The sequence below is a fragment of the Drosophila subobscura genome, chromosome E (genome assembly GCF_008121235.1).
Source record: "Drosophila subobscura isolate 14011-0131.10 chromosome E, UCBerk_Dsub_1.0, whole genome shotgun sequence".
Taxonomy (NCBI): Eukaryota; Metazoa; Arthropoda; class Insecta; order Diptera; family Drosophilidae; genus Drosophila; species Drosophila subobscura.
This window is the reverse complement of record NC_048531.1, coordinates 12996612-13019290: the sequence shown is the minus strand read 5'-3', so window position 1 is coordinate 13019290 and position 22679 is coordinate 12996612. Positions and strand designations below refer to the sequence as shown.

The window sequence follows — 22679 nt, the reverse complement described above, 5'->3', positions numbered from 1 at the left end:
AATGCAGGATGTACGGGGATACATGTACGGCGAGGAGGGTTGCTAAAATACTAAACTATTTATGAGTGGAATATTACGTATACGTAGACGTAGACACGCGGACGTTGAAGGGAACCGCAAATTTGGCTTCGTGCAAAATGATTTCGTGCCGGTAAAACTTAGTTTGGTTTACGGGATGTCGGTGGAGGTGTGCTGCATGTTTGCTGAAGGGGCTGACGAGCCACAGGACGCCTGAAATATGAGCCAGCCTGGATTCAGGCAGGACACACAAAGCCGGCAGCAGCTACTTAGTTTGCAGAGGGTGGGGGTTGTGTGGGTTAGGGCAAAAACCAAAGCCAGGACACGACAAACAATTTCCCTTCTTTCGTTTCGTTGACTTTTCCTTTATTTTCGTTTCGTTTCATTCCTTTGAGTTACCTGCGTTCCCCCCGCCACTAACCCAACCAGAAAAACCAAAAAAACCAAAACCAAAAAAAGCAAACAACAACAACAAAAATGAGAAAAAAACACCGAAAATGAGGCAGAGATTCCACTGCACTAGTTGCCACAGTAGACAACACTTTTGAGTTGCAAGCCAGCCCAGGAGGTGGAGCTGGAGGTGGAGTGCCGGATGTCGGCGAGAAATACGAACACAAAACCGTACCAGAGACCCCCCTCATTCACTCATTTGTTCATCCTCATGAATTCTGTGTGTGTGTGAATTTCAGCAATGGGCAGTCCATACTACCGCGACATGGATGAGCCAACCAGTCCCGCCGGAGCGGGCCACCATCGCAGCCGGAGCGCCAGCAGACCACCGATGGCCCATGCCATGGACTATCCAAGTAATGCTGCCACAACCACTTTACAGTCCATGTTCAGATATTAACTCTCTGCTTGTCAGGAACCCGCTATCAGTCGCTGGATCGTGGTGGCCTCGTCGATCCGCACGATCGTGAGTTCATACCGATACGTGAGCCGCGCGATCGCTCGCGCGACAGATCGCTGGAGCGAGGCCTCTACCTAGAGGACGAGCTGTATGGACGGTCGGCGCGCCAGAGTCCCAGTGCCATGGGTGGCTACAATACGGGCATGGGGCCCACCTCGGATCGCGCCTATCTGGGGGATCTGCAGCACCAGAACACCGATCTGCAGCGGGAGTTGGGCAACCTCAAGCGGGAGCTGGAGCTGACCAACCAGAAGCTGGGCAGCTCGATGCACAGCATCAAGACATTCTGGTCGCCGGAGCTGAAGAAGGAGCGGGCCCTGCGCAAGGAGGAGAGCGCCAAGTACAGTCTGATCAACGATCAGTTGAAGCTGCTCAGCACAGAGAATCAGGTGGGGACTTAAACTCTTCCCTTTCCCCAAAGAGGGATCTACAATAATTTCCTCTCTCTATCGCACAGAAACAAGCAATGCTCGTGCGACAGTTGGAGGAGGAGCTGCGTCTGAGGATGCGACAGCCCAACCTGGAGATGCAGCAGCAGATGGAGGCCATCTATGCGGAGAACGATCATCTGCAGCGAGAGATCAGCATTCTGCGGGAGACGATCAAGGATCTGGAGTGCCGGGTCGAGACCCAGAAGCAGACACTGATTGCCCGCGATGAGAGCATCAAGAAGCTGCTGGAAATGCTGCAGGCCAAGGGCATGGGTGAGTCTCGAACCACGGAGGAGATTGCCAGGAGAATCCTTGTGTAATTGTTGTCCTTTGCCTAGGTAAAGAGGAGGAGCGTCAGATGTTTCAGCAGATGCAGGCCATGGCCCAGAAGCAGGTAAGATTCCCACTGCTCCTACCACTACCGAGATCTTTGTTTTCCCCCAATCCCTCTACCATCAAAGGGACTCTCTGTGGCTCTCTTTTAATACAAATATTTGTATTCATCTCAATCTCAATCTCAATCTTGATCTCAACCTCAATCTATATGTCTAATTTTCTTTCGTTCGGCAAACAATGCTCTAGAGAATGATTTCGTACACGGACAGTGGCAAAGAGAGAGAGCAAGGGAGAGAGAGAAAGAGCTGATCTTTGATCTTTCTCATCCTCTCTCTCTCTGCCACTGGTCTTTCTCTCTCTGTACACGTAAAAACAAGAGAACACAAAACATCTTAAGTTTGATGCCACACATCAAGATCCGTAATAATATTTATTTGATGCCCTTTCTCCAAATACACTCCACAATCCTCTCCTCATATATACACACACCACATCTACACACACACACACACATATTGCTATATATATTATGTGTATATATATGTATTTATTGTATACAAAAAACTAGACCAAAATATGTAGACCCTAGAGCCTGTTCACTGCAGCTTGAGTTTCGTTCGTAGTTTCTCCACACTCACTGTTGATTTTTAATTTCCCCATTCCAATACACACCCACACACACACACACACACACACGTATACAGCTTGACATGTTTCATTCAGTTTTGCATATTTTGTTGCCTCTTTTTTCTGTTGTGTGTACTTGTTGTTGGTTTGTTCTTGCCGCTTAATTAATTTGCAACTTTGTGCCGACGACGACGACGAGAATGAGGACACCATTGAAGGCGGCAGTCAACATCAATGAACGTCATTCAAATTAACATTAAGTGCAGCACTCACACGCTCACACGCTCACACACTCCCGCCACTCCCTCCACTCCACTGACAGATATTCACTTTCACAAATACTCATATTCACAGCAGTCGGAAGCGGACAAACAGCTTAGTCATTTGATAGTCATTGTTCTCGCACCCTCCTCGATATGGGGCATGCAATAAGAGTTCCATTTTGTTGCACACTTTTTTGGGCGTGCATAATGGGGATGCATCTTCGCTGCACAACCAAAATGCACATCCCTCGTCATTGTTGCCGTCCATTATTTATTGCTCTCACTGTAGTGCGGGGCAAGTAGGGCAGAAGCGGAATGGCTATAGGGGGACAGGACAATGTTCCGCCACATGGGAAATCAATCTAAAATGGCCTGCCACATTATGTCTGGAGTTGCAGCAACTGCATTTGGCCCTTAACTCTTAGCCAGCTGACTTCCCCAAGGACGAAACGAAACGAAACGAAACAACCAACTGCTTATTACCACCATCCTCCATCGCTCCTCATTCCCCCGTCTGTAATTACATGTTTGCCCTAAGCTTATCCCACACATATGTACGAGTACGAGGGAACCCGCTGTGCTGCGCTGCGTACACGTAATATTCAGCTGAAACAGAACAAAAGGCAGTGAAGCAAACATAGAAAACAAAAGCAAAGAGAGAAACCATGTTCATGCCTGATGCTGATGGTCAGCCAGCCACATGGGAATATTCCCATCGGGCAGCATAAATAACCTTGATACAGCAGCAAAATCTATTTAAGGACAACGGTCTCCAAGCGTCCCTCCAGAGCGGAGGGTGTCCCAGCCACTGGCAATAGCCTCTCGGGTGGGGGGGAGGTGAGACAGCACTGAATGGCAGTGTTAAAGCATTGTCAAAGTTTCTGTTCGCCAATCGATTAACATGGGAATGCCAGAGGATGCTGCAAAATATTTAAAAATAGCTAACAAATATTTAAAAATACACAGCACTCCCCTAAGTACAAGTAAGCCATGGCACAGCTCTGCACAATAAGATATTCAGATGCCGTATTTTTTGGCACTCTACCAATTTGACAATTCCGTGGACTCGCATTTTATTTCTGCGTAAAGTCTTGTTTATTTTCGTACCAGTCCGTGGGGCTGGGATCCATGAAGCCACCCTCCAGTGGGAGTCATGTATTATATTAAAGCACAAAGCAATTCAAAGGAAGAGCCAAAAAACAGCAGCAACAACTGTGTGGGCCAGCGATTGGTGAGGCTCGAAATTAATTTGTCACTGTTGAAGCAAACAAATCGGCCAATGGAACAGGGATGGTTCTGGGAGAAGGAGGAGCTGTGGAGAGTGTGCGGTAGTTACAGCAGTAATTAAAACCCATTCCACAAAAACCAAAGCGAAAAAAAACACACACATACAAAAAGAAGAGAAAGAGCATCGCTTTTGGCCGGGGCCTGAGCAATTAAGTGTTGTTGCGTATACGCCGCGTTGGCAGGCACCAAAAAGCGAGCAATCGCTGCACTTCCAGCAGCATTCAGGCCCAGAAGCAGTCGATGGTGTGTGTGTGTGTGTGTGGCCGGGTTCGAGGGCTCTTTCGAGGTCAGTGCGTTTTACATTTCCTATTTATTGGTGCTGCAGTTGCCAGCCCACCCTGCTGATTCCCCACTATCTCTGCCTACATCCGTCTCTCTATCCTCTGATCTGGTTAAAAAAAAAGCGCACCAACTCTTCATAATTCATCTTGTGTAGCAGTTGAAGCAAGTTGAGCCGCATTGAAACTCGAGTATTGCTGCCCCCCATTGCTCCTTGTTCCCCATTTGCTTGGCCCTAACTTTTGGCACTGTTATATAATCCGGAGCTAGAGACACACACACCACACGCATCATCATGTATCCATGTCTCCCCAGATATATACTTATATATGTATGCTACATGTACTGTAGGATACTTTTTTACGAGCCTTTTCTTGGTTTTATTGTCCGCTTCTTATGGCCATTTAACCGACGCCACTTTGTCTGCCCGATGCTCTCAACTTTTGGCTTACATTTGCCCTCTATCTCGAGCACAGAACACATTCCCATACACTGACACAGCACACCACACACCAGACACACACACACACATAAGCGTATGTATAATGTATACAAAATCTAACAAACTTATGCGATACTCAACCATCTCTCACTTCTGATGAAACCAACATTGAAACAGCTTGATTTGGAGCGTGAAATCAAGAAATACGCTCAGGAGGAGCAGGGGGTCAGGGTGAGTGTGTGAGCCTAAGCCCACGTTGAGCTAGAGAAAAAAAACAACGAAAAATCCCCTGTACAAGAAGCAAAAAAACACTCAGTCGAGCCCCAAGTCGAAGAGACCTGCAAGGAATCCCTTCCAAGCCCCTTCCAAGCCCCTTCCGTTCGCTTCAGCCAAATGCTGATGACCGAAGCTTAGGCTGCTACTCAGTATGCCAGACCACACAAATCCATATTCAAATATTCATGTTGTTTGGCTCGCCCCTCGCCTCTTCAATCTCCCTGGGTGCCCCTTGCCTGGCCTCACCCTTTCAGTCTTCCCTCTCAGGCAAATTAGAAACTATGCAAAACGATGCCAATGGCAGAATTTTAATTAGCAGTCCAAGCTAAAGGATAATGCTTAGTAGCAGGGAGAAGGTTTTACGAGGATTGGCACATGCCCAGACAGGAGCGGACTACACTGTGTTGCGGTTGGGGGTTTTTTTTGTATCTTAAGATTATTGTAGATCCACAGACAGGAATGTGACCGAAAGAGCATTAAAATAGCTCACACCTCAGCAGTGACATGACATTAAATTTGTTATTCGTCTGGCTGCAATTGTTACCTCTGACAGGGGACTACACAGGACACCTCCATGCATTCATCTAGAAGGGCCAAGTCCAACCATCCAGCCCTGTGTCCTATGCACACGCATAAATAATAATGGTGATGGCGGGTCTCGTTCTGAGCCACCCTCAACTCCTGATATATTATGCTGTTGGCAATTCGCTGCTGTCGGTGTGGGCGTTGTTGGAGCTTTGGCTCGGAGCTCTTTGTTTTGAGGGCGGCGGGTTGGCATATAAAATAATTACACGGCCTACCGCAAAATTCATTTTGCCAGAACAAAAACCAAACAAAAACCCAAAGGCTAAGGGCTGAGTCGCAGGACGGTGTCAGAGTGCAGGAAAATTAAATGAAAACAATTAAAGAGCCAGTGGCGAGTGGAAATGAGTGTTAAAGTGTTAAATATCCGTGGCACTTGCAACGATGCTTTGAATTTCGAGTTTTCAATTCGATTTATCGATTTCCTTTCCGAATGGAATTCAATTTGAAACGCCATCCGAGCAAATGACTATCTAATGAGCTGGTCCTGCTCTCAGCCGTAGAATGCGGACTCCACGCTTAGCATAATAATGGAATGGATGCTGATTAAATATGCAGAGCGTTTGCCTACTTTTCCGTGCTGCCCGCCGCTCCCTGTGAGCTAATCCAGCAGAAGGAGGAGCAGAAGGAGGCCGCATGCCTCTGCTGGACGAGTCAGCTGCTCGAGAAATGCACCCCCGCCATGCGCAGCCCCGCTGCGCTCATCAAACGCAAGGATGGAAATGCCAACTGCAGCAGAAGCAGCAGAAACGGAAGCAGCAGCAGCAGCTCCACCACCAGCAGAAGCACTAAGCAGAAAGCTGCGACAGAAGCTGCACGGACAGAAGAGAGAATCAGAGAGAGAGAGAGAGAGCCAACGAGTAGCTGTAAAACGAGTTCTCCACCGCCCCCCTCTGACCAACAGCAGCAGCAATCAATAACATCAGCAAAGGAGACGGACGCTGTGCTTTTCAGCGTGGTCGTAAATGAGCGTAAAAGCTTTCGACTGACTTGTAAAGCTCGCACAGCGGAGACCACATGACAACGTTTTTGAGCTAAACCGAAGCTGAGTCGAGGATTGTTCGCTCATTTGGCGTGCCGATGGAATGGCCTCGTGGTAGCAAAAGCTCCGCAGGCGCGAACAGTTGAATACGCAACGTTCTAGCTGAGGCACGAGGCACGGAAGAGCCAGAGTCGAGCCACCGACCAGCAGCGCGACGCGAACGCAGAGAAGTGTGGCACAGGCAAATGGCAAATGGCAAAACGGCAAAAGGCTACAAAGTGCACAGTGGGCAGCCAGCCAAAGCCAAGTGAATTAGGATTGTGCCAGCAATAGAATACGCCTATGAATATATATGATATAAAGCAGAGAAACTGCTCCAATTTCCCCATCTAAAAAGTAGTGGGAGAAGACGTGGCGCGAACGCGAGTGCTACGAAACGAAAAGTCCCCGCGAAGGATGTAGGAAAAAGCCAAACGAAATTCGAGCATTTCATTCTTGTGCCTTTACCTGTAAATGTTTGTGTCCATTTCGCTGGACACTTCGCTTCCTACTCTCCCTCTCTTGCACTTTCACTCAGTGTGAGACAGAATTATAAATAACGCTTCGGTTTTAGTGTGCAACTGCAAGTTTTTAATCACATCCCAGCAGCAGCATCATCAGTTAGCAGCAGCAGTAGCAGCAGCAGCAGCAGCATAAAATCAATAATTTTTGCTTAAGCAGCCGCAGCAGCCCAAAAAAAGTCTCTCCCGACAGCAGCAGCAGCAGCAGCACGAGGAGCGGGGAGCAAACATTAACTTGCAACAACAACAACAACAACAAAGACAACGAAATCGGGGAACCACAGAAACAACAATTTCTTTTTATAGCAACCCCCAACCGCCGCCATCAAGTCTCTCTTTCTCTCAGGCGTCTACGACGACGACGTCTCCTACGTCTTCTGCGTCCCCCTTGTTCTTATTATTCCACAGCTGGCTCTGTGTGTGTGTGTGTATGTGTGTTCGCTCACGCGCGCCTGAGTGTGTGTGTGGGTGAGTGATGGGCCAGAAGGTTACAGTTACAGCTAGAGCTACCGTTACACTAAGCAGGCAACGCTAAGAATCAGGAAGCGCCAAGATAATAGAGGGTGGCAGACCAGTCGAGTCTCCTCCTCCTCCTCCTCCTCCTCCTCCGCACCGCGCAACACACTTAGTCAGTGTTCAGTAACGAGGAAGTGCCCGGCCAACGGTTTATTATTATATTTCAATACGACACACACACACTCGCGCGGACACAATACACGCACACATACATACACGCGTATGTGTATGTATGTATAAGAGCGTCTAAGTAGTAAATGCAGCAGCGCCCCGCACTCAGACACCTGCGCACAACTTGAGGCCAACTCAAATTACATAAATAGTCCCAACTGCAACAACTGCAGCAGCGGCAGCGGCAGTGGCAGGCAACAACTAAAAGCCAACACTAAGTCCAAGTACAACGAACTGCAATTGCTATTCATTTGCATAGCATACGAATACGGCAGGAACAGCAACAACAACAACAGCCACAACAACAGCAACAACAACAACGAGAACTGCATACAGCATTTGCTTTTAAAGACCCCAGCGAGACAGACTCCCACGTAGTCGCACCACAAACCTATGGACAATGCCTATGTATACTATAAGGTACTGTAGCTAAAATCAGCGAACCACTCGCACGCCTCCAACAGCAACTGAAACGAACCCCCAAAAACCAGCAATCAACAATTCAGCAACAACCATCACGTCATCGTCATTAAATCATCATCATCATCATCATCATCATCGTCATCATGATAACACAGACAGCTACAATCGCAGCTCCATTCAAAAGTCGAAAGGTCGAACCATCAACAAAAAAACAAAAGAAAGCCAACTCGAAATAACAACAACAAAAACCAACGAAATGCAACCAACAAAATGTTCGGGGTGTGTGGGTGATCGAATCGGTTGGGTTGGGAGGGTATGATAGGATACGAGAGTAGACATGTAAATCAAATCGACAATCGACACACCAATGAACCCTAAAACCATGAGACCCTGAGACCCTGAGACCCAAGACCCCCATTTGAATATCCTGCAAAGCCGTAACATAAGCAATGGCAGAGGGAACAGAGAGAGGGTGGGAAGGCTTGGGAAGGTAAAGACCCCAGCACGCAAAACAAATAAAACTGTAAACTTTCTTCTGTTTTCTCTGTCTTCTGTGGCCTCGAGCGGCAAATTAAATTCCGCACACACACACATACCAGCAACAACACACCAATACACACACATACACAGTAACACTGACATTTGGCAGTAAAACGCATTGCCTGCTTTTTTGTGTAATTAGTGAAATTCGGCAACAGGGCGAACTTACGGAGAGAGAGAGGGGGAACAGACAGCGAGCAGTGCAGACAGGCGCACACCAAGCAACACCAGACCCCCATTGAAGCGCACGCCTCTGCAACGGAACCCTTTTCATCTGCTCATTAGCAGAAGAGCCTACCGAAATTCATAAAGAGTGAAATGAGGGCCAGGGACAGCGACAGCGACAGCGACAGGGATGCACTTCATAAATGTCACTTGAAATACATTTCCATCAGGGGCACGTGCGTGATGCACAAAAAAAGATGGGACAATGACAGCTACCGAGCAGACGACTGACAGGAGACAATAGGGAAAAGGACTCGACTCGACTCAACTCGGACTAGGACTAGTCCTAGGATCTCCGTCGTCTGGCCTTGCACACGCTCGCACGAGTGAAACGTGATGATTTGTCATGATTACTGGGCGGCAATGGGGTGTTGGTATGCTCAGATGCAGATGCTCATCCCAGTCTAACTGCTCCGCCAGCTTTGTTTGTGCTCTGTCATGTTTTCACATGTCAATGTCGACCGACACAGTCTCTCCCCAGTCCCAGTTCTCTCTTTACCGTGCGGACAACAGTCATTAAACTGAAAATTGTTCTCGCTCTCTTTTTTAAGAGCTTTGCTTTGCTTTTGCTTTACGTTTGCCTTCGCTTCGTTTTGCAATATCCATTTTATGTGTTTATTTTAAAATTTTTATGATTTTCGCTGGGCACGCAACAACATAAAAATAGCCCCAGAGTCAAAGCCCCTCAGAGCCAAAGAGCCAAAGAGCCACAGAGCCGAAGGAAGGCAGTAACTACAGCCACGCCGTTACATGTATTTTCGCCACTTAACACATTTACACACAAACACACACATGACATACAGACATGCTCAGCTTTTGGCTTTTGCTTTTGCTTTTGCCTCTTACTTGTGTTCTTTGTTGTTGCCTCTCCTCTTATAGTCTCTCTCTCTCTCTCACTCTCTCTTTCTTTTCTCCAGTCGCCACTATTGTAGTCTCTATTCAAGCACACACACCCACACACTGTAGCACACACATGACATACACACATACGTAACCTTGTAACCAAAATACTGTTATTTCGGTCCGCAATTTCAAAGTGTATGTGTATGTGTGTGTGTTTTGTGCAAGTGTGGGTGTAGGTGTGGATGTGGGCGGGTGAGCCAAAGTTCTTGGCATTATTTTAAGTGTGTTGCTCACCTGCACCTGCTCTCTCTCTCTCTTTCCCTCTCTCTCGACTTGGCATTATTTACTGAATTTGTATTGAAATCTTGGCTTTTACTTTTATATATATAAACTTCTATGTAGTTTTTCCTCCCCATTTAATAGATGAACCCTACCTTCAATGTACTTTACATAAATTTATGTATGTGCATATTTATGTCTCTCCCCTAGTTGTGATCACATTTTTAAGTTACATTTTGCTTAGTTATTTTCAACAACACCACACACACACACACCACACTCCAACAAACACTCACACACACCACACACACACCACACACACAATGTTTGTACTGCGTTAAACTTAGCATTTTGAACGGTACGCTGTTTTTTGAATTCCTCTTTCTTACTGTTTTTACATAATCAAAAAGTAATATATATAACATTTAACCAACAAAAAAAAAAAAAACAACCAACCAACACCATCAAAGAGCAAAGCAAATCAAATCGAAGATGAAACATTTCGAAAAAAGAAATAGAAAAAGAAAGTACTCGTATATCGAACATCCATGCAGAAACAATCAGATGATAATTAACAAACCATTAGTGAATTGTGATCCTATTTAGCATACAAGAATAATTCTTTTGTCATTTTATTGCCAAAAGATGCTGATGATTTTTTCACGAAACTTATCGATTGTAATGGCTCCAATAATTGGCACTTTTATCGAAGAACATGAACTCAAAAACTAAACAAAAAACACTTTCAAACGTCAAACAAAAAAAGAAGGGTTAAATCCTGAACCAAAAATATAAAACTAAATCAAAAACTCAATTTATAAATGCAAAATATATTTGTTTTCAGAATTGATCATTTTTAATTACATTTAAAAACATCTATTTTGTTGTTGTTCTAAAAGCAATCACCAAAAAAAAAAAAAATAGAAGAAATGCAATAGCAAAACATACAAAAAAAAGAATTTGCTTACCAAGAATTCAAACAAAAAACGTATGCAACTATTTACAATATGCTTTTGTAATATTTTCGCACTGAAATCAAATAAAAAAGAAAAAAAAATCAAAATATAATCAATATAAAAGTAATAACAAATCGAGAAGAGGAAGGAAGAGTAAAACGGGCATGAAGAAGTAGAAGGAGATGAAAGGAAAATCGATCGATTCCAAGGCGAAAGCGAAAGCAAGCGACTTTAATTTATTTACTGACAACTCTTTGACGATAAAATGATAAAACAATTACGACGTGTATATACCATACATATATATCCACAATATACTCCTCCTCCGCCTCCTCCAGCCTCCTATTTCAATCTTTCTCTCTCTGTCTCTGCCCTAACTCTCTGTCTGTCTCTCAATCTCTCTCTCTCTCTCTCTATCTGTCGCTATTTGTACGTATATATTGTACATACATATATGTTGCATATATTACTATCAAGTATGTTGTTTTTGATGTATTTAAATACATAAATATATTGCGTTACTCTGCTTCGACAGACCGAGACTTCCAAGACCCCCGAGGCCCACTTCCCAACAGAGAAAACCTGCACGGAAGCCTGTTGCCGTGTCGTTGCACCCCACATTAACACATGCATATAGATATAGATATGTTTATATGTACATGTACGTGTGTATGTGTATATGTGTGTGGTATATGTGTTTGTGTATGATATATTACTTTTTGGTTTTTGTAAATATCGAACTATCTATCTATCAATATAGAACAAATCGTTGACCGGAACCACTCGAACCCGTTCCCAACGAATCTAACAGATCTCACAACACACAAAACACAACGTTACGCAACGCTGCTCCAAGATGGCACACACACACACATCCACAGAGAGCCACAACACACTCTCAAGTCTCCAAGTCCTGCTCACATATACACACACACACACACAAACAAAAATAAACACAATTTGTATTTGAATTGAAAGGAAAGTGAAATGAAATGAAACGAAACCACAAAACGAAGATACTCTCTGCTCTGTCTGTCACATTAACTTGCGCTCTGTCTCTCTCTCTCTCTCTCTATCTCTCTTTCTAAGTTTATGTAACAAAGTCTAACTGTCTCTTTCACACCACACACTCTCTATCTCTCTATCAATCAAACTCTATCTCTATCCCTCTCACTGTCTGTCTAAACAAGTACTACTACTACTACTTACTATATGAATAAAATATTTTGTTTGTTTCCTCCAACCGAACACCGAAACAAAATACCAAAAACAAATACAAAATACAACAAACAAACAACCAAATCAATTATTTAACAAATATACTTTTGCACGTTATTTCTATAATGCATCTGAACTATATATTGTTATACGTAAATTTATGTTTCTTTTCTGCGTACAAACAAAATACCGAAAGAAAAATACATACCAACATGCCACATGTAAACCAAACAACAAACCCCCACCCCTCCACGGAAATCAAATAAACTTAATCGAATATCGAAAGTTGAGAAGAATTCCAAATACGAAATCAGAATCCGAGTTGCATTTGTATGCCGCCACACGTTGATCATGCGGGATCGACAATGAAGATTTAGGGAAACATGTTGACACAAACACATACAGGGACACCTCACACACACACACATATAAACACTTGCTGCAATCCACACACATACTCGTAAATAGCCACAAACAGAAAACAGAAACAAACAGCAGCAGCAGCTGCGACAGTGACAGCCTCGTGCTGCCTGTCAAGCAAGTGACACACATTTCATGTTGCGCCTCTCCCACGACACCCACGACACCCACACCACTGCCCCCCACGAAAACACTTCACACACACATGGACAAAACACCACACACACACACACTCGTCCCCCGCCCTTGTTGAACTTTTTTTGGGTGCTAACAAGTGCCTTTGAAAGCGGCTCAGAACTAACTATAATAACTATAACCATAAACGAAAACCGAATGATAAAGCAATGGAAGAGAACCAGAACCAGAAACCAGATACAGTTAACAGTAAACAGAACCAGAACCGAATTCACAATCCATCAAATCATTGATCAAAAATCTCATTCTATTACAAAACCCTATTGTAAATTAAGCGCAGAAAGTGTACAACCAATAAGAAAGAAAGCAGACAAAAACTTGCAGAAAAACAACAAAAATAATAATAATAATAATGCTAATACTAATAATTAATAATTAACAAACGAAAATCGAAACAAAAAACAAATGAATCAAACGAAAACGTTCAAATATGGGGCCAAGATAGTCCGTAAGTGTTCGGGCTAAGATCGCTTTGGTTATGTTAAATGTAATCCTATTCAAAGATATATATTGTTATAAATAATACACATAATATATATATATACGTATATATCTAGCTAATGTTTGTTAACCATGATCATGATCCACCACACAAAACCAACCCAAAACGCGAGCCGTGAGACGCAAACGAAAACCGAAACGGCAGCAATGAGCAATGCCAATGCCAAGATACACCAAACGAAAACCCAAGTATAGCAGTCCCAGAGAGATCTGGGTATCGAACACAGCAACAACAATAACCAGAACAACAAACAACAAACCAGAACAACAACAACGTTTCAGTTACAGTTACAGTTACAGCAACAACCATTTGAAATCGCCCATTTCAGATGTACAATAACTACACGGGCGTCAGCGGATGCAGCCCCCCACTGCCAGACATTATTGGACAATATTACGGCCCACCCGCCCACGCATACGGCCCCGGCCCCGTCCCCGGGCTCGGCCTTGGGCCTGGAAACGGCTATGGTAACGCGTACGATCTGTACGGACCCTCCACATCGTCGGGAGGATATTTATATGACCCGGGGGCAGCTGCTGCAGCAGCCGCCGCTGCCCAGATCTACGGCCAGAGCCAGACCTCGCCCATACGCCGGAGGCGGTACAGCATCGCCGGACTGCCCTCGGCCACCATGTATAACGATGTGTACGGTTACCCGGCTCCGCCCCAGCACCAGACGAGCTCCTCGAACATCGTCAACCTGCTGAACGAGGCCCACAAGTCGATATCGCGCTCCTCCCAGATCCTCAACCTCTCGAACCAGGCGCGCCAGTTGGGCCAACTGGTGACCACTCCCCTGGGCGGCCGCGTTGTTTCCAGCTACCCCACGCTGCACCCGGGCGACACCTCGCCACCGTATCTGAACGACAACCTGCTGCAAATGTCCACGAGCTTCTCCTCCCAGCCGAACATGTATTTCCAACCGCAGCCGCAGCAGGCGCCGCTGCCCACGCAGCTGACGGCCGCCCAGAGCGCCGCTGCGGCGGCTGCGCGCCTGAGGCCCGCGTACTCCGTCACCAACCTGGTCTCGGGTTACCCGAGCTCTGCCGGCCTGGGGATGGGCATGGGAATGGGAGCGGGTATGGGTGTGGGGGCCTGCAAGTATGGGATGACGGGCTACGCGAATCCCTATCAGAGTGAGATGCAGAATTCCTCGGGCTACGGCGGCCTGGGATTGGGCCTGGGACCGTTCCAGCAGCGGCAGCTCATGTCACAGTCCCTGCACGCCTCCAACCCCGCCATCTCGCAGTACTATCAGCAGCAGCACCAGCCGTCGGCCAGCTCGGCAGCGGCCCTGGCCTACAATCTGCAGCAGCAGTTCGCCGGAAGCCATCATTACGGGAGCGGGGGCCAGCCGCCGCTGGGACATTCGCACATCCAGGCCTCGGTGCAGCAGCAGATGCATCCGCAGTACCAGTACCATGTGCACCAGCACCAGAACCACCTGCAGACCCATCCCCTGGCCTCGCTGGCCAACACGAGTGGACCGTTCGGTGGGACGCTGGCCAGCAGTGCCAGGGACGGGTTGACTGGAGCCGGCTACGAGGGACTGCACCACTCGCATCCGCATCAGTCGCATTCGCATCTGCATACGCATCCGCACTCGCATCACTCCTCGCATCACCATCACTCGGCATATCCGCACTCGCTGTCGCACCACCAGCAGCAGCCGCATCAACAGCATCATCACCACCATCTGCCATACTCAAAACTAGACTTAGATTATCCGAAACTGCCGCAAGAGCATAAGCGACAAGTAAGTTTTAAATTTGACACAGACACGCTATCCCTAGACTCCTAAGCGACCCCGAAATCAAATTCAAATTGGAAAGTATGCCCCCCAAAAGACCCCCATCCAAGTGAAGCATCAAAATTCGACTCATCATCATCATCATCAGCATCATCGACATCCACATCCATATGCAATCGAGCATCCAATAACAATAACAATCAGAGAACGAATCGATATGGAAGGAGCATCTATCTATGTATGCATATTCGCTTATATAGATAGCGGCCCCAAAAAACTGCATTTAACGCTTTCCTCTACATAACGTACTCTCCAGTAAACCATCTGTAGCTAACGGTTCCCGAGTGGGGAGAAGAAGTGACACCAAGTATTATACATACAATACCTATAATAAATATACACCCATACCATATAATATACAAGAATATACAATATGATAATAATGCGGAATATTCTTAGTAGAACGAACTAGGCTAAGCTACGGGAATAACTATTGTTTCATGTGCCATTTTAAAGTAGAAACAAAGGAATGAATACAAAACCTACATTTAACAAGCAATTATTTTCTACATATTTAAATTCGCGATTCTGATTTAGGTTTTTTGCATAGAGCACTCAGGGCAAAACTTTTCAGACAGGAATGAAACGTTGAGTTGAGTTTTGTTACTCTGGGAAAATTGTAGAACCTTGCTCTTGACTCTCAAAGGTAAAAGACTGTATATAAAAACTAAATGAGATTTACTCGCAGATAAATAAACAATTTAAATATACAAACAAATGAAAAGAGAATGAACATGAACATGAAAATGAAAGTGAAAGTGAAGCAACATGAAATTTACTTTAAACTTGTGAAAGTTGCAAATTTTTGCTAACGAGCTAAAGGAAAACAAATTATTTAAACATTATTAAATCAAAACCTATAGAGTAATTCGTACTTAGTATGGAAATTCAAGAACTTAGCAAATTGTTAGTGCAATACCGAAACACACACTCGAACTATCTCTAAGAAAGTACTCGTAAAGTAAACCCAAAGAAACGAAACGAATCGAATCGAAATCTTGCCTGGCTTTAGTTCTAGTTATAGTACTAGTAATCCCAGCTGGGCAAGTACCTCCTATACCCAACCTACTATCTACCTATAACCAGAAACTATAACCTTACACTAGACTTCCTCTCTAACTTACTAGATATGTAAATTGTTTAATCTCCTCCGCTTCCTCTTGCTACTCTTTAGTTCTGACTTCCTAATGCCTTCCCCAGCAAAAGCAGAAACAGCAGCAAAAAGAAACAGCAGCAAAAGTTATAGACGAACGAGCGAACTAGCGTGTGATTAGCAATGAAGGTCAATTATGTGTATAAAGATACAAATTTATATGTATGTGAAATCTATGTAGATGGAGGATCGATGGAACAACGATCCAATTCCGGTTCGGAATTAGTTTTTGTGTGTCCGAGACAGCAAAAGGGCAAAAGTGAAACGGAGAAGCATTCAAAATGTGTCTATGCGAATATTATATTGTATTACTATTATCTATATGTATTTGATCTCTCTACTAGTGTTGGTATTTCGTATTCGAAGAATCGCTTTTTTATACACTCAACTCAAATCTGACGATTTATGTATCGTTTTTAGGATGCTTTCCCATTTGGTTTCCTTCTTTTTATTAGCTGGCTTTCTAAATCGAAAATTTATACCTAGGAATTTCTCAAAGAAAGTAAAAATTCATGTTAAAGTAGTGGTTAAATTATTTACCTACATATACATATATAAATATGTATGTGTGTATATGCAGAGAAACAACAATCTGGAGTAATTTTTCCTAGTTGAGCTCTCGTAGTTGTAGTTTCCAGTCAATGCCCCTGAAAGTATGCAGAGCCGGGTGAGATAGAAGCAGAAATTGTGTTCATACATATATAAAAAAGGCTTTTTCAACTGTTTACATACATACATACATACATATAGTGTGTATGTAAATCAGTAAATGCGAGTATATATATAACTGAAAGATAAAAGCTTATCACTAGCCAATTCGGATGTGAGGCATTTTCTGTGCGTGCGTGAGTATAGATAAATAGCTACAAAGATACTGTTACTATCCATTACGTAGATACTTGCTATATTAATTCTGTTGTCGTGACCTAACCAAACTCGATTGATTCTCTTCTTCGACTCAGTTTGGGATTTGTAACCTTTTTTTTTATCTACAAGACGACGAACAACCAAAAACAAACCAGGCATTTGAATATTGATATATACATACAATATATATATATTATATACAACAAACAATCTATACATAACTCTATATATGTATCTACTTATACTGTATTTGAATAATTATGGTTAATATTCTGATTAAACGCATATACATTTATGATATGATCCAACGAGACATACTATTTATACAATGATTTAACTGTAAACCTAATTAAGATCTTAATTCAGACTTAATTCAACAAGCAAATATTCTCGAAATCTGTTAAACTTAAACTACATTCTAAGCATTATAAAATGGAAACTTTTCGAAAAGCAAACAATAAAATTACATACGAAAATCGAACGTCGAATGTCGCATATCGAAAATCGATGAAAGAAGAAATACTAATGAAAATAGTAGTTCAGGAGTGACCACCCAACCGCCCAACCTTTCAATCTACCTTTCTCTCATACCCTACATTAACCACACACACACTCACACCGATACCGAAACAGATACTCGAACACTCTCGAACTTAAACCTAGACCGGGGGCCAGACACACTCCAAAACTCCACTCTCCATCCAATCTCCATCCATTAACAAGTTCCATTATTATCCACAATGCGTAGGCTCGAACCGCGCTCCTCCATCCCTACGCTCACCCACACTGAATTGCAAAAAACAACAACCACACCACAAGAACAACAACAAGAATTACTTTCAGACCAGAACTGGAACACGAACATGTACATACAACAACAACCATCACGTATTTGTAGTCCTGGCTATGGATCCGTCCATCCCTAAGCCGAGGCACTGAGTGTTACAACAATTTCTGATCTTATATTATCTGTGTACTTTGTCCATTCCAAACCTCTCCAACCAACCTTCCCACACGCCTGTCTGTCCTGACAATTTGAAACCCGACCCGACCCACAGTTGGACGAATTTCGTCTTGAAATACAGAGAAGGGATCAAGAGATCCTGGCGATGGCGGCCAAAATGAAAACACTGGAGGAGCAGCATCAGGTAAATGAACGCTCGAAGAGGGCGCCTCAATCCAAAAATTGTCGTTTGCACAGTAAAGTAATTTCCGCTAGGACTATCAGCGGCACATAGCGGTGCTCAAGGAGTCGCTATGTGCCAAAGAGGAGCACTACAACATGCTGCATTCGGATGTGGAGGAGATGCGGGCCCGCCTCGAGGAGAAGAACCGCCTGATCGAGAAGAAGACCCAGGGCACACTGCAGACGGTGCAGGAGCGCAACCGCCTCACCAGCGAGCTGACCGAACTCAAGGATCACATGGACATCAAGGACCGCAAGATCAGTGTGCTACAGCGCAAGGTTAGGTCTCACCCAGCTACCAGTCCCACTTAGAGCCCCACCCTTCAATACGATACCGCTCCACTCTCATTAACAGATCGAGAACCTGGAGGATCTGCTCAAGGAGAAGGACAACCAGGTGGACATGGCCCGGGCCCGTCTCTCGGCCATGCAGGCCCACCACAGCAGCTCCGAAGGTGCTCTGACCAGCCTCGAGGAAGCCATCGGCGACAAGGAGAAGCAGATGGCCCAGCTGCGCGATCAGCGCGATCGGGCTGAGCACGAGAAGCAGGAGGAGCGTGATCTGCACGAGCGTGAGGTGGCCGACTACAAGATCAAGCTGCGAGCCGCCGAGAGCGACGTGGAGAAGCTGCAGACCCGCCTGGAGCGAGCCGTCAACGAGCGCGAGCGTCTCGAGATCAAGCTGGAGGCATCTCAGAGCGAACTGGGCAAGTCGAAGGCAGAACTCGAGAAGGCCACCTGCGAGATGGGACGAAGCAGCGCCGACTGGGAGTCCACCAAGCAGCGGATCGCACGCCTCGAGCTCGAGAACGAGCGGCTGAAACACGATCTGGAGCGTTCCCAGGTACTCGTGCATTATTGCCAGTTCCCCTCGAATAATACCCCCCTCTCCCGCCAAGACAAATCTATCTTTGTATCTGTATGTGTGTGCTTTGTATATATAATCTAAAGACATGCATAGATAATATCGATAATCAACTATCTACCAATATGTACACAGACATACTTATGTGCCCATGGGTACCCATCAATAACTACATCAATATCAATATCAATATCAATATCTATATCTATATATCTGAATATGTATTTACATGTACACGTAACGCATCCCCAACTACCCAACAACAACTACAACTACAACCAACTTAAAACTCACCCAACATATACCAAAAATATAGCTGCAGCTAGAAGAACAGACCACACTACACAAAGTAAGAACCAAACGCCAAAATTCCATCTTCCAATTAGCCATAGACCACTGCATAATATCGTAATTCGTATATCGTATTCGCTCTTACCGTTAAACGTTACACTAAAAGCACAATCTAATTTTGTATCTAGTGTTTTACGATAGATCTATTATCGTATACGGTCAACATAAATATCGTAGTTTTGTTGTTGCTTTTGAAAAGAGTAAAAATCGTTCATCGTAAATGAAAATATCGTAAAAACGAATATCGTACAATTCACATTTTTGTAAATTTATCTCGTGAATATCGTCTAAGAGCATTCCGCTACACATCGAAAATACGTATATCGTTATTATGCACCACCGCCACACCTCATATCGCATCCCCTTAACCGCATTTCGTATATCGTATCACGCAACCGACACCCGTTGCTCGTAGCAACTGTTTCTGTTTATTTTACCTTAGTTTTTCCTCAGTTCCTTGCATTTAGTGCCAGCAGGCGCAGGCTGACGTACTCCTTAGTCTTAGTCTCTCCACGAAAAAAGCCCAGATCCGATAAACACCCGACACATTGCACTCTGTTAGATGCTTAGACAGGATTAACCGCACCCGCAGTAGCTGCAGGTAGTCCCTGTGGCGCACAATCGCCTAGTTAGGTTTTGATTTAATCGGTGTTCAGACAAATGAGAGTGGTGTTCCCCGAAAGGGTAAAAATGTTGAATGGCTGCTTAACATGCATATGTGCAAAACTCTTTAAATCATAAGTATTATAAACATTTGTTCGTAATCTTGCAGAATGTACAAAAGTTAATGTTCGAAACGGGCAAGATATCGGTAAGTCGGCCAAGCCGCTGACCCAGCCTAGCCACAGACTTAGACCCACTGTATGCCAAGAATACTCGTAAATCGCATAGAGAACCAAGCGTCAACTGCACCCAAAAAGCACACCAATCAGGAAATATTGTACATACTTATCCAAAAATTAAAAGTGCGAGTAGCAGCAGCGAAAAGAAAACCAAATCCAAAATGCAACAATTATCTCATTGAGTCATCCATTATTCACAGCCACAAGGATCTACAGCTAGCCTGCTGGACTCATCTATATCCACAAACTCGTCCTATGCATTCGCACCACATCTATTTAATCACATTTGCTAATGCCTTGCTAATATGCTTTTAATCGTTGCTTGCACTTGTTACCCCAGCGAGTTAGTTCCGCTTGAAATATACTAATTTAAATGTTTCGCGTCTCGTCCAGACATCGTTTGGCAGGACAACGATGACCACGTCCCAGGAGCTGGATCGGGCCACGGAGCGAGCCGACAAAGCGGCCGCCGAGCTGCGACGCACCCAAGCCGAACTGAGAGTCACACAGGTATGGTCCACAAAATCGTACACCCTATCCACATATACATATTGTATAGTGACAGCCATGTGCATACATATTATGTATATCGATATGCATAAGCGAATGCTCTTTTAGTTAGTCTTACATACTTTTATAATGCCTATATTATTTACCTACATATAAATCGAACTCAGAACTCGAACGCATTGCAATTGAAACTTTCACGTGCAACTATATATGTGTGTGTATATACTCGTATATGTGTATTTCTGTGTGCGTGTGCTCTCTTAATGGACTCTTGAAAACTCTTGAACAAGCGACGAGGAGAGACCTCCCACCCCCACACACACCACAACACAACACAAACACCACACTCGAGGAGGGAATACACACCAGCCTCTCTATCTTTCTGCTCTGTCTATCACAACTTCGCTGCATTTGGTGACCCCGACACCGACACACACACACACACACACAATCCGCGCATTGGTGACCCACACAACAGATTCCGCAGCAATTGCTAAGCTACGATTTGAGCTACTTTTGTGTTAATTTTCTTTACCCCTTAAACCTAACGTAAACTGTAAATGTAAGCTGTAAATAATTATTATTTTTAAACTGTAAACTTTAAACTGTAAAAACCGTTAACAAGACACCCGTTGCGACAATGTATACTAAAACCAATACTCTATCTAAATCGTTGTGCTTACATTCATTCTCTAAATATAGGGCGAAACTGAAAAACGTTTTGTGAGTAAAACTGCTTCCAAACAAACCAAACAAACAAAAAACAACAAGTTTTTAGTCAAGCAACTACTAATCGTAATCGAATTTGAATCTGTATTCAAACTTGAACTGCATTTAACTATGCCAAAATATGCTCCAAAGTAATCCAAAGAAAACCCAAAACGAAAACCAATAACAAATAGTTGCCATCTGTCACTTGTTCAATTTAATGTAACTTAAATGCATTGCCTGATAAACTAACCGTACATACATACATTCGTACATGCCTACATATCCATTTGGTATGCAAACATATAGCTACATTTATGATAACAATCATAATCACACTGCCACCCACAAACACATTTGACCTTGTACAAAAAAAACATCGCCTGAAATTCATCTGTCAGTTCCTGCCACCCCAACCGGATCCCGGATCCCAGCAAAGTATGACAAAGTACTCACTCGTGTCCCCTGCGCTGATGTTGGTCTGTTGGTCTCGAAAATCGCTTGCCTTTGGCATTAAACCCAGCCCACACACACACTTACATCCACACAGAAAACCGGATTTAACACTCACACGGAATGGCATAGCCAGGATGGAGTACATTACTCGTTGAATGAAATCCGCAAGACGGAAGCGGAAGGTTGCTTAGCCCTCCTCGCAGTCAATTGGTTTCGCCTGAGCTCTCTCACTTTCACTCACTCACACACTCACACTCATACGCACACTTTGCCTTACTTTGATCTCTCTCTCTCGCACTTTCTCTTCTTCCTTAAACACTTTCTTTCTGCCTTTAAGTCTCTCGCTCCACGTACTTTCCCGATAGCTTCATCATCCGAACGTCATGTAGATAGACGGAGATTCTGGTCAGTCCGTGTCCAATCTTATGTTCCTGATCTGTAAATGTGAATATTCTTCATCTCTCATCATCTGTCATAAACCTTATCCTTATCCAGAAGAGACTTTACCATTGCCTACCATCCTTTGTCCACTGTCTATTGTTTGCTCGCTTCTTGTGCTCTCCCACTCGCTCGTTTCTCTCTCTCTCTCTCTCTCGCAGCATAAATCGATCGCTCGCTAGACGTTGTAATCGTGTTTTTAATCGTTTTGA

General features: G+C 44.3%; 1 protein-coding gene across 21 annotated transcripts in view; it reads left to right on the top strand.

Annotated features, from left to right (window-relative positions):
* LOC117892288 (myosin-9) overlaps positions 1-22679 on the top strand; it is a 37607-nt gene that overhangs the window by 6137 nt on the left and 8791 nt on the right. For 4 of the 21 annotated variants that reach the window (XM_034798409.1, XM_034798408.1, XM_034798410.1 and 1 more), the window contains 12 exons: positions 708-824; positions 884-1317; positions 1386-1632; positions 1698-1753; positions 13610-15037; positions 18170-18259; positions 18331-18576; positions 18653-19141; positions 19479-19511; positions 20286-20324; positions 20749-20865; positions 21568-21588. In XM_034798409.1, the coding sequence (XP_034654300.1) occupies positions 708-824; positions 884-1317; positions 1386-1632; positions 1698-1753; positions 13610-15037; positions 18170-18259; positions 18331-18576; positions 18653-19141; positions 19479-19511; positions 20286-20324; positions 20749-20865; positions 21568-21588 (3317 nt within the window). Of the gene's footprint in view, positions 1-707; positions 825-883; positions 1318-1385; positions 1633-1697; positions 1754-4770; positions 4825-7616; positions 8101-13609; positions 15038-18169; positions 18260-18330; positions 18577-18652; positions 19148-19478; positions 19512-20285; positions 20325-20748; positions 20866-21567; positions 21589-22679 lie in introns of those variants that run through there. The other 17 variants (XM_034798411.1, XM_034798423.1, XM_034798413.1 and 14 more) reach the window with 17 other exon arrangements.